General features: G+C 45.7%; 1 protein-coding gene across 1 annotated transcript in view; it reads left to right on the top strand.

The window, feature by feature from the left end:
• Positions 1–15,641, top strand: part of adgrb2 (adhesion G protein-coupled receptor B2) — a 1,091,625-nt gene that overhangs the window by 499,666 nt on the left and 576,318 nt on the right. The window contains exons 8-9 of the mRNA XM_078566906.1: positions 8,277–8,378; positions 12,477–12,583. Of these exons, the coding sequence (XP_078423032.1) occupies positions 8,277–8,378; positions 12,477–12,583 (209 nt within the window). The remainder of the gene's footprint in view (positions 1–8,276; positions 8,379–12,476; positions 12,584–15,641) is intronic.

Genomic DNA, 15,641 nt, shown 5'->3' with positions numbered 1-15,641 from the left:
AACCTTTTTTGAGCCAGGTCTCCGTTATCATCATGACATTGTATGGCTACCTGAGCCTGCAGCTCACCAACTTTACTTACTACACTCCATACGTTGACATGGGTGCACAACACCCCAATTTAGGCCTTATTGCATTCCGTCTTTCTCTGATCCCACCTAACATCTTATTGTTTCTTACTCTAGTGCTAACTCTCCCAATTCTTTGTAAATCCCTTCGCTTTTCCTCTCTAATGTTACCTCTTGGTTCCTATTCTCCTACCAGGTTAGGTTAAACTTTCTCCAATAGCACTAGCAAACTGCCCTGGAAGGACATTAGTTGCAGCTCTGTTCAGGTGCATCCCATCCAGTCTGTACAGGTCCCATCTACCCAGAACTGGTCCCAAGTGTCCCAGAAATCTAAAGCGTTTCCCCCTGCACCATCTCTCCAGCCATGCATTTATCTCCTCTATTTCCCTATTTCAATATTCAGTAGTGCATGACACAGGAAGAAATTACTCTGAGGCCTTGCTTGCTAGTTTTTTTCCCAGCTGCCTAAAATCTGCCTGCAGAACCTCATCCCTCTTCTACCCATGACATTGATACTGATATGAACCATGACCGCTTGCTGTTAACCCTCTCTCCCACCTCTCAGAGTTTCAGTGATATCCTTAACCATGGCACTAGGGAGGCAACATAACATTTTGGATTCACATCTGTGGCTACAGCTTTGTCTGCCTGTTCCATTAACTATAGAATTCCCTATCACTGTTTGTTTTCCAATCTTCCTCCTGCCCCCTCTACAACAAAAGCAGCCAAAGTATCATAGACTTGGCTGTGGCTGCAGCCCTCAGAGGGACCATCTCTCTAATCAGTGTTCAGAACTGAATACTGATTGGAGAACGAGCTGCACTCAGGTGACTTCTGAACTACCTGAAATCAAAACAGGAAGTGCTGAAATACTCAACAGATCTTGCAGCATCTGTGGAGAGAGAAACAGAGCTCAAGTTGAATATGATCCTCCTTCAAATGAGTTATGTTCTCTCTTTTTCTCTAACATTAACTCTGTTTACTCTCCACAGATGCTGCCAGACCTGCTGAATATTTAAAGCACTTTCTGTTTTTACTTCAGATTTCCAGCGCCACAGTATTTTGATTTTATTCTTGCACTACCTACCTAGTCCTCCTTTTACTGCTTGGCCATCACTCATTCCCTCTTCCTGCATATCTTTAATACTGCAGGGTAACCACAACCAGAAATGTGCTTTCCATGTAGCTCACAGCAGCTGTCCCACAGGGAAGCAAGCTGCCGCTAAAACCCCAACACTGGAGCTTGTGCTCCTCCAGCTGATGGCACTTCTTGCACATGTGGTTGTCTTGGATGTGAAAAGCGTCCGAGGATTCCCACATGTTACAGGATGCGCATTCCATGGGACTCTGGATCCCTGCTATGACTCTATTTATTTGACTAACTAAACTTAACTGAAATAAACCAAAGATCTATGAAAGCCTTATTAAGAAAGACTCTCACCAGTCAGCACCCTCCCTTGTGCTGGCAATATTTTTCATTTTTTTCTATTGTTTCCTGACACTCACGATCATTCCGCTCTGCTGTTCTTTCCTCGAACTCCAATATCTTCTCTAAAATATTGTGGATAGTGAGTGTTGGCAAACTGATTAACAATGGAGGCCATCGAGCTTGCTGCTGTTCATACCTGATTTTCTAATATGCACACAGTCCAGCAATATTCATTGGAGAACAGTCATAGCTGGGAACCAACAGAGCCTGTTTTCTATACTAGCGCACTGACTGCTATAAACTTGGCTGGCCTGTATTAGATTAGCTGATTCAACACAGGCAGGCACCTTTCTTTTTGCGGAGTTAAATTCTACACCAAGCATTGTTACACCCATGTTCAATGTTACACCCTCGTTCATAAAAAAGGTATGAAGATAAACTCAACAACTACTGGCCAATCAGTTTAGTCTTGATGATGGGATAACTTTTAGAGATAAACAGTCGCTTAGAATAAACATGTCACTAAAAAGCCAGCACAGATTTGTTAAAGATAAATCATGTTCAAGTAACTTGTTTGAATTTTCTGATGAAGTAACAGAAAGGGTTTATGAGAATATGATGGTTGATGTGGTGTACATGGACTTCCAAAAGGTATTTGACAAAGTGTCAACAAACTTGTTAGCAAAGTTAAAACTCTTGAAATAAAGGGACAGTGGCAGCATGAATACAAAGTTGATTAGTGACAGGAAACAGAAAGTAGTCATGAACAGTTGTTTTTTTAGACTGGGGCAAGGTTTAAATCGCGACTCCCCAGGGGCAGAAACTTCAGCTCGGTGAGCGGGGGTGGAGCCCGCTCGCTGAAGTGTAAAATGACACACGGTGACGTCAGGCATGCGTCCCAACATCACCGGACGTCATTCAGATTTTCAGTTCGGCGGACATGCGCCCAAGTCGGCTGCACGCCCGCCGAACTGTCAAAGGCCTATTAAGGCCAGTTAACTCTCAATTAAATCAATAAACTGAGCTTCCCGCCCAACCTTAAGGTTGGCGGGCAGGCAAAGAGCCCAGGCGGCCTTTGCATTTTTCATGGAACCTCATCCACAGGTGGGATTTGGTTTCATGAAAGTTCTTAAAGTCTTGTAAAAATTTTTAATAAAATTAATAGACATGTCCCAGCTCATGTGACAGTGACATATCTTAAAAAATTTTTTTCCCTTTTTAAAATTTTTTTGCACTTAAACTAATCGCCCTGAGGCAACTCTGTGCATTCCGGGTGCGAGTCATGCTGGGTGGGTCTTAATTGGCCTACCCACGTAAAATGGCGGCATGCAGCCGATCGCAGGCGGCGATCGGCTGTGCGCCCACCCCTGCCCAACCCTCCTCGACGGGGAGAAAATTCTCCCCCAGGTGCAGGTGTCGATCACTGCTTTTCTTGATATGTTCAATTTTAGGCACCATACTTGAGGAAGGACATGAAGGCTGAAGGATGCAGAGAAGATTACCAAGAATGGTTTATAGGGATGAGGAACTTCAGTTACATGGAAAGATTGAAGAAGCTGGGCTTGTTCTCCTTCAAAAAGAAAAGATTGAGAAGAGATTTGAAAGAGCTATTCAAAATCATGAGGAGTCTAGACAAAGTATATAAAGAGAAACTGTTCTCATGGGCAGAAGGGTCGAGAGCCAAAGGACACTGATTGAAGGTGATTGACAAAAGCTGCAACGGTGACTTGAGGAAATACTTTTATGCAGTGCATGGTTAGGATCTGGAATGCACTGCCTTCAAATATGATGAGGGCAGATTTAATTGTGGCTTTCAAAAGGGAATTAGATAAGCATCTGAAGGGAAACAATTGCAGGGTTACATGGAAAGTGTGAACAAATGGGAGGGGTTAAGTTGCTCTTGCAGACACCCAACATGGACACAATGGAATGAATAGCCTCCTTCTGTGCTGTGACCATTCTATGATTTACCACTGAAAAACAAGGGGCAGAATTTTGCCCTTGCCAGGCGGGCTCGGCAGGGGCAAGCGGGAGTGGTTGGGAAACTGACCACCACCCGCAATCAAGCGGCAACAGCGATCTCACACTAGCAGGCCAATTAAGGTCCGTCCAGCGTGAATGCTGGCTGCAGAGCATCTGAGAAGGGGCGGGCAGGGGTCTGTTGGCCGCTGCATCCAATGGCGACCTAGCGGCCGGTTCAAAAATGGCACATGCAGCCCCAGGGAGGCTGTCTGTGTCGGAGTTGCAGCAGCGACATGGTTGCAAACAAAGATGTAGAGACCAGGCAGGAGGTGAGGTCAGCTGGGCACCCGGCGCCCTGTTTTTCCGATGAGTGCCTCATCGCCCTCTTGGAGGCGGTGGCTCCAGAAGGGACATCCTTGTCCCCAGAGATGGGAGGAGGAGGCCACTGCACCTCACAAAGAGGGCATGGGGGGAGGTGGCAGCCCGGGTGAGCCATGTCGTGGTGTTGCGCACCTGGGTGCAGTGCCAGAAGTACTTCAATGACCTGCTGCGCTCAGGAAGAGTGAGTACCGTGTTGGCATGGGTCAGTGTGTTGAATTGTTTTGGGCTGGCCATCCTCCCTTGGAACTCAGGAGTGTTAGAGTTTGAGTGCCAACTGTCAACCATGCCAGAACTGGCCAAGAGGTTGAGCCCTGGCTACTTTGACTGAGTTCCTTGCTCCTCGAGGGCCATGACTCGGATCTGCCCCGCAAGGTGCTCCTCAGGTGGGGTTGGCCAGGCTGCAAAGATGCTGCAGGTAGAGATGGACTAATCAATGCTCCTCTGTCCTTTCATGAGAAGACACCCAATAACAATATTGAGAGGTCGGGGACTTGCGGAGGACCCCCCCAACACCACCTCATCCTCTCCAGGTACGAGCAGGAGGCCTTGGAGCTTGAGAGGCGCCATGCACTTCGATCAACCAGCCACAGTGAGGCTGGGGTGTCAGCTGAAGGTAAGAGTGCTGTGCACTGAGGTGAGTTTCAGATGCTGCAGACAATCTTGTTCAGTCTCATCATTGATGGGATCCTCCAAAGTGGATTTCTTATTGATCATTGAAGGACGATGGCACCATGATGCAGACCTCCATTGTCACACCAGTGTACCTGGGATGCACAGTGACAATATCATGACTTAAAATAATTACATGTCCTTCTTCTCCCTTAGATCTGCCACCAAGCAGCCAAGCGCAGGACCTCCAGGAGCTACCCCGGATACCGGAGGACCACCATGCTCCAGAAGCACCTGCGTCACACCTACTTTCTGAATCAGGCACCAGCGCAGATACCAGTGCCTCGGTGGGCCTTAGTTCGGTGGCTAGTATCTCGGTGCACATTGGTGAGGGCACTTCACACTCGCTTGAAGCGCAGGCAGAGGCAGAGAGTGCCCAGGGCACCGGTAATCAGAGGACTGCTGGAGACCAGGGCGATGCTCAACTGAAGGCTGATGATGGGCCTCTGGAGTCGTCCATTAGGTAGCAGATTCTGCATGTCCAGCGGGGTGTGTGGGAGGATCTGACGAAGATCCAAGAGGTAATCATTGTGGAGGAGTCCCTGCCGAGTGTGAGTGCTGCGTTGACCCTCATGGCCAAGTGCAATGCCTCCTCCATGGAGAAAGTGACGACTCTCATGGAAAGGCTGCTTCAGGAACAGAATCACGGCTTCCTGGTGTTGCGCTTGGACCTGCAAAACCTCACACAGGCACTGACCTCAGGCGGTCAGTGCCCATGTGTGAGATGGATGAGGCACCCAGATTTCCAGCTAGCTGCCCATTCATCAATTACAAGCAGGGAGGTCCACAGTGACCTCATGTTGGCGCATGAGCTGCTTGTCATCTTTGCGGGCTCCTCTCATGGCGGTCTGGATGATGGCAACAGCTCCTCCGCCCCTCTGCCAGTGGCCGTGACACCTGATGAGTCTGCGGCAACTGGGGAGATGTCAGTCGTGGCACTGGCCATTCCCTCCCAGGCAGGGCCATCACAGGCTCCACTGGCCAGAGGATGACCACTAAGGTCATTAAGACCAACAAGACAGCAGAATCAGCAGGCTGTCTCCCATGCCAGTGCCAGTGAGGGGGGAGCACCTAGACATAGCACCCATAAACATGAGTTTAAAGCACTTTAAGCACAAGAGGGACTGGTCACGGGTGATATTTTGTTCCCCCATTTTGTTTTACTTTTTTTAATGGTGTGACCAACAACCCTGGATATCGCTCTGTTCAATAACCTTTGAGTTCCAACATTAAATTACATTTGCTTTGTGCTATTGGCCTAAGTATGCTTCATTTGTTTTGTAGGTGCAGGGTACGCCAATGTGTAATGCTGGACATGGGTGGCTTGAAGCTTTATTGCACAGGCACTGAGTGTATCTTGGGGACAAAGGAAAGGGTCATTTCTGTGATCCAGGATGGTGGCGACAGCCCTGGCATGTGGTGCTCTGATTTGGCAGCCTAGCAGAAGGAGCGTTGGATCAAGGCGTCCCTGGTGTCCCTGCCTCCCTGGAGGTTACTAAGGTCTGCCTCCATGCCCTCAGCGTTCTCCTCACCATGCTTCTCTTCTGAACTCACTACTGGACTCATCATCTGTGGCCTGTGCAGCTGCGTCAAGATCCTCTTCCTCCAGTGGGTCCCCCCTTACCAGTGCCAGATTATGGAGAGCGCAGCATGCAACCATGATCAGTGACACCTGCTCTGGGGGGTATTGCAGTGTGTCCCCATGAATGGTCCAGGCATCAGAAGCACATCTTGAGAAGACCAATGGTTTTCTCTACCACCGCCCTTGTGGAGGCATGGCTCCTGTTGTACCGCTGCTCTGCCTCTGTTCTTGGGTGGCGGAGGGGCGTCATGCACCACCTTTTTAATGGATAGCCCTTGTCACCCAGCAGCCATCCATTGGGTCGGGCTGGAGCACTGAAGAACCTTGGCACATGGGAGTGTCTCAGGATGTTTGTGTCATGGGAGCTGCCAGGGCACCTTGCACAGACTTGCAGAAACTGCATCCTGTGGTCACACACTATCTGCACGTCCATGGAGTGGAAGCCCTTCCTATTAACGAAGGCACCCAGCTGTCCCGCTGGCACCTTGATGACCACATATGTGCAGTCAATGGCACCCTGAACGCCGGGGAACCCAGCCATCACTGCAAAGTGTTTAGCTCGCTCAGCCTGGCTGGTGTGGTCTGTATGGGAATGAATGAAAGTCAATACCAGCCTGTACAGGGCTTCTGTCACCAACTCGATGCAACTGTGGACCGCTGATTGGGAGATTCCAGACAGATTGCCCACTGAGCCCTGGAAAGAACTGGAGGCATAGAAGTTGAGGGCCACTATGACCTTCAGAGCCACTGGCGTGGGGTGTCCACACACAGTCGGAACTGATCTCACGCCCGATCATCTGACAAATGGAGGTCACAGTCTCCCTGGGGAGACAAAGCCTCCTTTGGCATTGCCCATCTGACATTTTGAGGTACCTGCATCGCCACCTGTAAACCCTGGTAGCAGGATAGTGGCATCTTCTGTGGCCCCTTCCGCCTTGGACTTCCTGCTGGCCCTGTGCCCCTTGTGCCTGCGCCTCTCATCCCACAGGTCCCTCGCCTGGAAGCTGCATTGGGACAACCGGCCTCTTCTCCCTTCTGCCCTTCTCTTCCTCGGAGGAGGAGGTGCCTCCAGCAGAGTCCACAATTCACATTACCAGGGTAAGGGAAGGCTGTCTGATGCCTGGAAGGGTCCACATGGCCCAAATCCTCAGGGGGTTTGAAGACACCAATAAGTCTTGAAATGGTGTGTGGAAATGCTAAGAATGAAGCCCCAATCAGAGATTAAACTGACAAGTACCAGTAAGCAAGCAGCAGCAAACTATCTCCAAAACCCCTCACTACTCACAATGGTAATGCTGCTGATCCTTTTTATCCACCCCGTGAATGAGGTTTTGCCAATTGTGGGCTGCTCGCCTGCCTGTTTTGCCTGTGCGACAAGCGAAAAATCGCATGGGCAACGCTAAATCGCCATCAGCTGGGATGTCAAGGGCCTTAACTGGCCTCTTAATTAATGGCGGGCGTAGCTCTGACTCCCACGCGCACCCGCCGACTGTAATATCGCACACTCGATGACATTGGAACGCTCACCCGACGTCATTGCACGTCACGTTACGCTCGTTCAGATCGGGACACACCTCACCGACGAGCGCAAAATTCTGCCCAAGGAATCACTTCTTTAAGTTGCCTAATCTAATCACCACCGAAAGTTATATCTTTGTTCATTAATCAAATGACTACTGGCTTTATACTTGTCTCATATTAAGTCCAAGAAATCAATGTTGATGATTTGAGTATGTTAATACTTATGAAAGTCTCTATTTTGTTTTAATGCAAGTTTTAGACAGTTTAATTTAAATAGATTAATGCCTCACTAAAATAACAGAGGAATATCATACAGATGTGTTATATGGTTTCCTACTTATTTTGGCAACAGTAATATGTAGGCCATTATTTTTAACCAGCGTAGAAGCATACGTTGGACGTTCCTCACATTAGTCACAGCACAGTGTCAAGCATTGCTGTTGTCATTGTACAGTCAATTTTTAATTTAAAGAATGATTTGGACTGATCAAAGATTTAGTTGTAAAATATGGATAATGAAAATATGGCAAAGTAGCCTAAAATTGATGCACGTTTCTGCCTTTAAATGTTGAGATTAAACATAGTAAGTTTAACCCTAATGTTTTCTATAATCATTTGCCCTTTCAATAATTTTAGTTGATGGAACTAATTTTGCCTTTCCTGTAGCTCCCCATGAGATGTGTAGGGATGACTACATCATGGCAATGACCTGGAAAAGGACCGCAGCTGGGGGGCTGGTTTATAACAAGTGCCCTCCAAATGCAACAGGTAATAAGACAGCAATAATAATGCATACTTTGCAAGGAAATGGCTCAACAGTTTTTGTTTACTTCTTGCACATAAATCTAGATCCCATGATAATAATTCAATTGATGCACATTCACATTTTAATAACGTGAAAGACTGGCTGTTGCAAATCCAGGTTCACCATTGTTCAAAAGGCAACAACGAGACAATAAAGACTTGTTAGTTGATGAATTGGGGGAAGAATTAAAATGAGAAGTTTCTGTTTTTACTCTACAAACTGATAAATTAATGTGCTACTGAATAATTTCCTCTTGAGCTTTAAAACCTGCTTTTGCAATATAACTATTGTTGTATTGTAATATAGCATAGATTATTAAATGGATTCCAATTCCAAGGTCGTTTGGTTTCTGATGGAGTACTAAATTCTGTGATCCTGTAATTGTGCCTCGTCATGAATCTTGTGCACTGACCTTGAATTCTGGAACACCAAATTTTTTCACTTCTCTGAGGGTGTAGAGTTGGATAGTTCCACTGGTGATAAAATGACTATTTTGCAGATGATCGTTAACCCATTCTGCCATTTTTTTCTCCAGGCAAGGCCACTTGCTTGGTCTACCTCTGCTGGCGCATGTATTCCACAGCATGTATCAACATGACAAAATAGATCTAAGAGAAAGAACTGCCAATCAATCAATGTTTTCCCTTGTGTACAGCTGTTTCAACAGACTAATGGATGTCTGGGCTGTCAGCCAAGCCTTAAAATGCATTAACATATTGTCAAATTGTTGTTGGAAAAGTTGGCAATAACATACAAAATTAATCATGTAAAGTGATTATTTGTTCCATAAATAACTAGTTACACATCTGTTAGAACACTGAAAAGAACTGTTAGGGAAGCCAAATACAATGAGTAAAGAAGTCAAACACTGCCAGAACTGCAAGCAGAAAATATCATTTGTTTGTGGGTAGTTGTCAGATCATAAGAAATAGGAGCAGGAGTAGGCCATTTGGCTCATCAACCCTGCTCTGCCATTCACTGAGATTATGGCTTATCTGATTGTAGCCTTAACTCCACTTTCCTGCCTGTCCCCCATAACCTTTGACTCCCTTATCTAACAAAAAATTGTCTAATTCAGCCTTGAATATATTAAATGACCTTGCCTCCTCTGCTCTCTGTGGAAGAGAAATCCATAGACTAATGGACCTTAGAGAGAAGAAATTCCTCCTCACCTCCACCTTAAATGGAAGCTCCTTATTTTTAAACTGAGGCCCCCAGTTTTATAATCTCCCATGAGAAGGAACAGCATCTCAGCATCTGTCCTGTCAAGCTCCCTTAGGATCTTATATATTTAATAAGATCGCCTCTCATTCTTCTAAACTCCACCAAGTATAGGCCCAACCTGCTCAACCTTTCCTTATATGACAACCCCTTCATCCCAGGAATCAGCCTAGTGAACTCTCTCTAAATTGCTTTCAATGCAATTATGTCCCTCCTTAAGTTAGGAGACCAGAATTGTACAAAATACTCGGGTGCGGTGTCACCAATGTCCTGTGCTGTTGTAGTAAGACTTCCCGACTTTTATGCTCCATCCTCCTTGCATCAAAGACCAACATTCCATTTGGCTTCCTAATTACTTGCTGTATCTGCATGTACCTTTTGTGATTCATGTACAAGGACACCCAGATCCCTCAATCTCACATTTTTCCACATTATATTCCATCTGCCAAATTTTTGTCCACTCATTTAACCTATCTGAATCCCTTTGCAAACTCTTTGTATCCTCCTCACTACTTGCTTTCCAACCTATCTTTGTATTGTCAGCAAATCTAGCAATCTTCATCCACATCATTAATATGGATCGTAAATATTTGAGGCCCCAGCACTGACCCCTTTGGCACTCCACTAGTTACAGTTTACCATCCTGAAAATGACCCATTTATCCCAACTTTCTGTTTCCTATTAGTTAATCAATCCTCTATCCATGCTTATGTGTCACCTCCAACACCATGAGCCCTTATCTTGTGCAGTAACCTTTTATGTGTCGAAGCTGGTAAACTGTTTCAGAAGGATGGCGGCTCTACATTTAGTTATGCAATAGGACCTTTAAATATATCGGTGCCCATGGGCTTTTGTGATGTAACACCTGGACCAACTTGAATTGAGAATTGAGCTGGATCCTATTAAAAACCCCAAAACACATCAATGTGTGTTTATGCTAATGAAGCAATCTGTTATCTGCATAAAGATGTACTTGCATTAATTACGTGCAGCTTCTTAAATCCAAGGAAAAATGCTGTGATTTTCCATTGCTGCACTCGCCAGCTGCATTTTTCTGCCCGTTTACTTTAATGGGCAGAGAATTGAGTACCACTGAGTGAGAAATGAAAAACGTTGGTGCTGTTTGGAAGCACCTGACCAAGGTACAGATGCATATTGCTGCTTACTGTGAGTGAAAGGCATAGTAGTGAGTAAGTCATTCATGTCCTTATAGGCTGCCAAATTTTGCAAATCTGACATATGGTAGCTGTCTGGCAACCTCGCACAGATTGACACCCTTGCTCATTTTGAGAGGAAACGTTACACACAGCTCATTACCTTCATGAATTTCTCATTGTTGAATATGATAGGAGCTTGGCCATATGATCTTTGAATTCTTTAGAGAGGCAAAGTGCTTGGCACTTTCTGGGCTCAAACACAACCTCCCATCTCTTGCCTCACCATTGACTCTCCCTGATACCCTGGTTCAAAGATGACATACTTACTTCTGAGTGAAATGTTACCGCACCATGCAGGGAACGGTCTTCCACATAGACTATCAAGATGGCAATAACAGACTGTTTTGGCCTTTAAACTATACAATAAGGAGGGTTGCCCCGAGGATATTTTAAGAACACCAGAACTAATGTTACATGCTATTTATGTTAAACCCTTTATACCAACTCACTTGAAAATGTTTGGCAAATATGAGTTTATCCATTAGAAAAAGCTTGTTGCAACATTAACTTGACCTTCAATACTTGATGCCAAAGATGATGCAGTACCCTTTTGTTACTGAGAGCTGCAAGGCTGACATTTCAATGTTGGCTAAGTGTCCCATATATATCTTGGAAAACATATTAATCAGTTAGCTATGCTACCAAACTGTGAAATATTTATTTGATGTTATAAAATAGATGCTTTATTAAAGTAATATTAATGTTGGATTGTGTTATTTCATTGATTACATTCAGAACTAACAATGGATTACGTGCATTAGATTTGGTCTTTTTAGGCTTTGAAACCATGGATACCAATGTTTCTTTCCAAACTGGTGAGAGTTGTTTACACTATACATTCATTATATTTAATACAAATCAAAACCCAAAGATTTTAATGTCAGTTTTGGCACAGTGGAAGCACTCTCTTCTCTGAGGCAAGAGGTTTTAGGTTCAAATACCTTGGGAGTTTATGTTATATGTGTTCATTTTCATGTTCCCACATTTTCCCATTCTTCTTGTTTTACTGAAGTTTATACCTACATCAATTATACTCAACTTTCTAATTAATTTGCAGATAATATTTAACTATTTTAAGTTCCACATAAATGTCTTTTAGTGTTGTGGGTACTTATTTTTCCAAAACAAGATGGAGCGAAGAAAATATTTCCCCAGAAATTGGTGACAAAAGCCACTATAGACAGCATAAGATAAAAAATGGAAAATAAACATAAGTAGCAAAAAAAAGCTGCTGTCGCTTTAAGAGCTGCGTTGTGTATATGGGCAAAAGGTGTGCTTATAGTAAATCCAGGTGGAAAATGGTTCTCTGGTTAAATTAAGTGTGTTGCAATATTTAAAATAGGGTCTTATCTGTTTATGTTGAAACCACTTTGCGCTGACCTAAATAGTTGACCGAAAAGTGCCACAGATCTAATAATATGGATCTCCAGCTGCTCACTGCAACCCTGCATTGCCAGAAATGACAAGAAAGTTGCCTCCTTCATGATATTAATTAGTGGCTTGAACTGGGTGCAAACCTTGTACACTGTGATTGCTGAAAGGATTGGCAGGACTCTAAGGAGTACAGGGAGAAAGTGTATGACCATATTAACTGTTATGGTTTTGTGTTTCCTTAACTTTTAGGTTCAGCCAGTCGCAGATGTTTATTAAATTCTCGTGGAATTGCATTTTGGGGACCACCAAGTTTTGCCAGATGTGTCTCACATGATTACAGGCACTTACATCTATCGGTAGGTACAATTCACTTCAAATCAAGAAGAACTTCAATAGTGGTAATATCAGGCATTGGGTGATGCAGTGAGTTAAACACTTCGGGCGGAATTTTCCACTGGTGTTGGGCATCATGGTGGGTGTGAGCGGACAATATGGCGGGAAGGCCAAAAATCGGTTTGACGATTGCAGTTTGCAGTTGCCCACCCTCCCCGCCCATTAATGGCGGGCCACGTTTCCTGCTGCCGCACATTGGGAACTTCATTGTAATACATCTGCATATCATTATGAACTCAGCTCGCCGGAATTATCCCGCCATGCTGGGGATCATCTGAGCACATTGGCATGCCTGTGTTTCCACAACTGAACATAAGCGACGTACATCTGGTGAGCTGCACTTCACTCAGGACTTTGAGACTTGTTTGCCTACCTTGTTTCGGGCAGCACTCACGGTCATTAGCGCCAGGCTTCACAGGCAGCACCACATCACTTTTAGCAGGGCTCACGGGCAGGCCTCTACTTACGAGGCCAGCTGTAAGGCAGGGGTGGCTTTTCAACAGCTGCAGGGCTATGGATTGCTTGGGAAAGGGGGAGAAGTGGCCTCAGGCAAAGGGAGAGGCTGTAGGGCTAGGTCATTACTGGGGATGGGGGGTATCCCAGGGTATGTGGGGGGACACATATTTATCTGTGCAAGTGGCCTCAAGAAGGTGAGGTCTGAGGAGGTATTCTCCAGAGGAGATGAGGCCAGATGGCAATGTGAGGGTGTGTGTGAGGGAGTGGCGATGTCCCTTTAGCTGGCAGTGAATGTGTGATGGGCTTGTGAGTGTGTGAGTTCAGAGTGATGAGACCATCCCTGGTGGCATGGGTGAGATCATTCATTATCTTTCTGCACTGGATGGCGAATATCTTCTGTGCAGCGTTGGCACTGACCACTGCTGCCACCGCCTCCCAAGCTGGAGTGGTGACACTGATGGGCGTCCTGCGGCCAAAGTGGGTGTAGAGGACATCGTAGCGGGCTCCAACAGTGTCTAGGAGGCATCACAGGGATGCGTCACTGACTCGGGGGGCTGCAGTCTTATTGCTTCTCAGGGCCATGTCTTCCGTGCAGCGGTCCTGGATTTGATCACTGAGAAGTGTGTGCGCGGCTGCATTTTAAATATGGCGCCCGGCGTGAGGAAGCAGTGAGGTGATGACATGGCGGGTGAATCGGAGGCTGCCTGCCAGTAAAATGGCCTGTTTTCCAGGAATGCATGATTAACGAGGCGGGATTGGGATGATATAGTGCCAAAACCTTCCATTGGGGCCAACAGGTAAAACAACCTTTTTCCCGCCCGCTACCACACTTGGCGCAAATCTAGGATGATTCCACCCTTCAGCTCAGGTTTTTTTTATTTATTTGTTCATGGGATGTATTCATCACTGGCTAAGCCAGCATTTATTGTCCATCCCAAATTTCCCTTGAGACCATGGTGGTGAGTTGCCTTCTTGAACCACCGCAGTCCATGTGGTGTAGGTACACCACAGTGCTGTTAGTAAGGGAGTTCCAGGATTTTTACCCAGCAACGGTGAAGAACGGCGATATATTTCCAAGCAAGGATGACATGTGGCTGGGAAACTTGCAGGTGGTTGCGTTCCCATGCATCTGCTGCCTTCGTCCTTCTAGCTGATAGAATTTGCGGGTTTGGAAGGTGCTGTCAAAGGAGCCTTGGTGAGTTGCTGTATTGCATCTTCTAGATAGTGCACACTGCTACCACTGTGCATTGGTGGTGGAGGGAGTGAATGTTTAAGTTGGTGGATGGGGCGTCAGTCAAGTGGCCTGCTTTGTCCTGGATGGTGTTGAGCTTCTTGAGTGTTGTTGAAGCTGCACTTATCCAGGCAAGTGGAGTACCATCACAATCCTGACTTGTATCTTGTAGATAGTGGATTCTGATCCATATCTAGCCCAGATTACTGGAATATTCCTTGCTATAAATGTTCTGCATAAATTAAAATTAGTTAGTCTAGTTTCTAATTGGCTTAAAACTGCAATCAAACACCACATACAAAGGAAAATGCTCCCTAATAAGCTATCACAATATATTAGTACATATGGGGAGATTTTCCACTTTCGTGCTCTTGAGAGCACTGCAATAAAAAGCCTCCCTCATGATTTTACTTTAACGAATTCTGGATTACTTCTCCATAACTATGCAGTATTGAGATTGCAATCATTAATCTCACACTGTGCACAAGTAGTTGGTACTCATTATGATAGCTGCTGTTGGTGCAAAAAGAAATGGCCCAAATCTGAATTAAAACTCTCCTAATCTCTGATTATTCTATGTGTAAATCGCCTGTATACTTCTATTAATTACTACTCTGAAATTCACAAATATAAAACTATTAATGTATTTATAAACCACATCTAAGCCAGTCGATTACACTGTGGACAATCACCTACTTCAGACATTTATTATTTTCTGTTAATACAAAGTACTTTAAAAATACAGATTTGGATATTTATTCTGGGCCATAATTTCCAAGCTCCATTGGGTCATATTAGGGGAGTACCCCAAAGATGCTCTGGAGAATCCCCTTTGGAAATTCACAACTAAGGTTTGCACGGCAATTACCCGGAAATGCCAGCTTCCCTTGGGCAATTGCCCTGCATTGTAAACCATCCAGAAATGTGATTTAAATCACAAACTTTGGATGGTTCTGACTGGGTTACATCAACAGTTACCCAGAAAAAGTTAGAAGAATTGAAACCTCTTCTAACTTCTGGGTAACCATTGCAGAGACCCACACCGACCCCCCCACTGGACTTCACCTCCCCCTCCCCCCCAGATCCCCCAGGGGTCTCACCCCAGCACCCCACACCCCCCACCCGACTACATCTCCATGGCCCTACCTGCGCCCCCAAAGGGCTACACCCCTGGCAGGAACTCCCCAACCCACAGGATTCCCCCACCCCTACGGAGACTTATCTCCCACAGCCTCCAGCCAGGCCCAACTCTTAACTCTCCAGCCTAGCCAAGCCCGGCACTAACCCACTCCCCTCACTGCGCCCACCCCCCCCCCCACCCCTCAACCCGCAAG

The sequence above is a fragment of the Cetorhinus maximus genome, chromosome 21 (genome assembly GCF_964194155.1).
Source record: "Cetorhinus maximus chromosome 21, sCetMax3.hap1.1, whole genome shotgun sequence".
NCBI classification, from domain to species: Eukaryota; Metazoa; Chordata; class Chondrichthyes; order Lamniformes; family Cetorhinidae; genus Cetorhinus; species Cetorhinus maximus.
The sequence above is the reverse complement of the archived record's forward strand: the minus strand, read 5'-3'. Positions and strand labels throughout refer to the sequence as shown.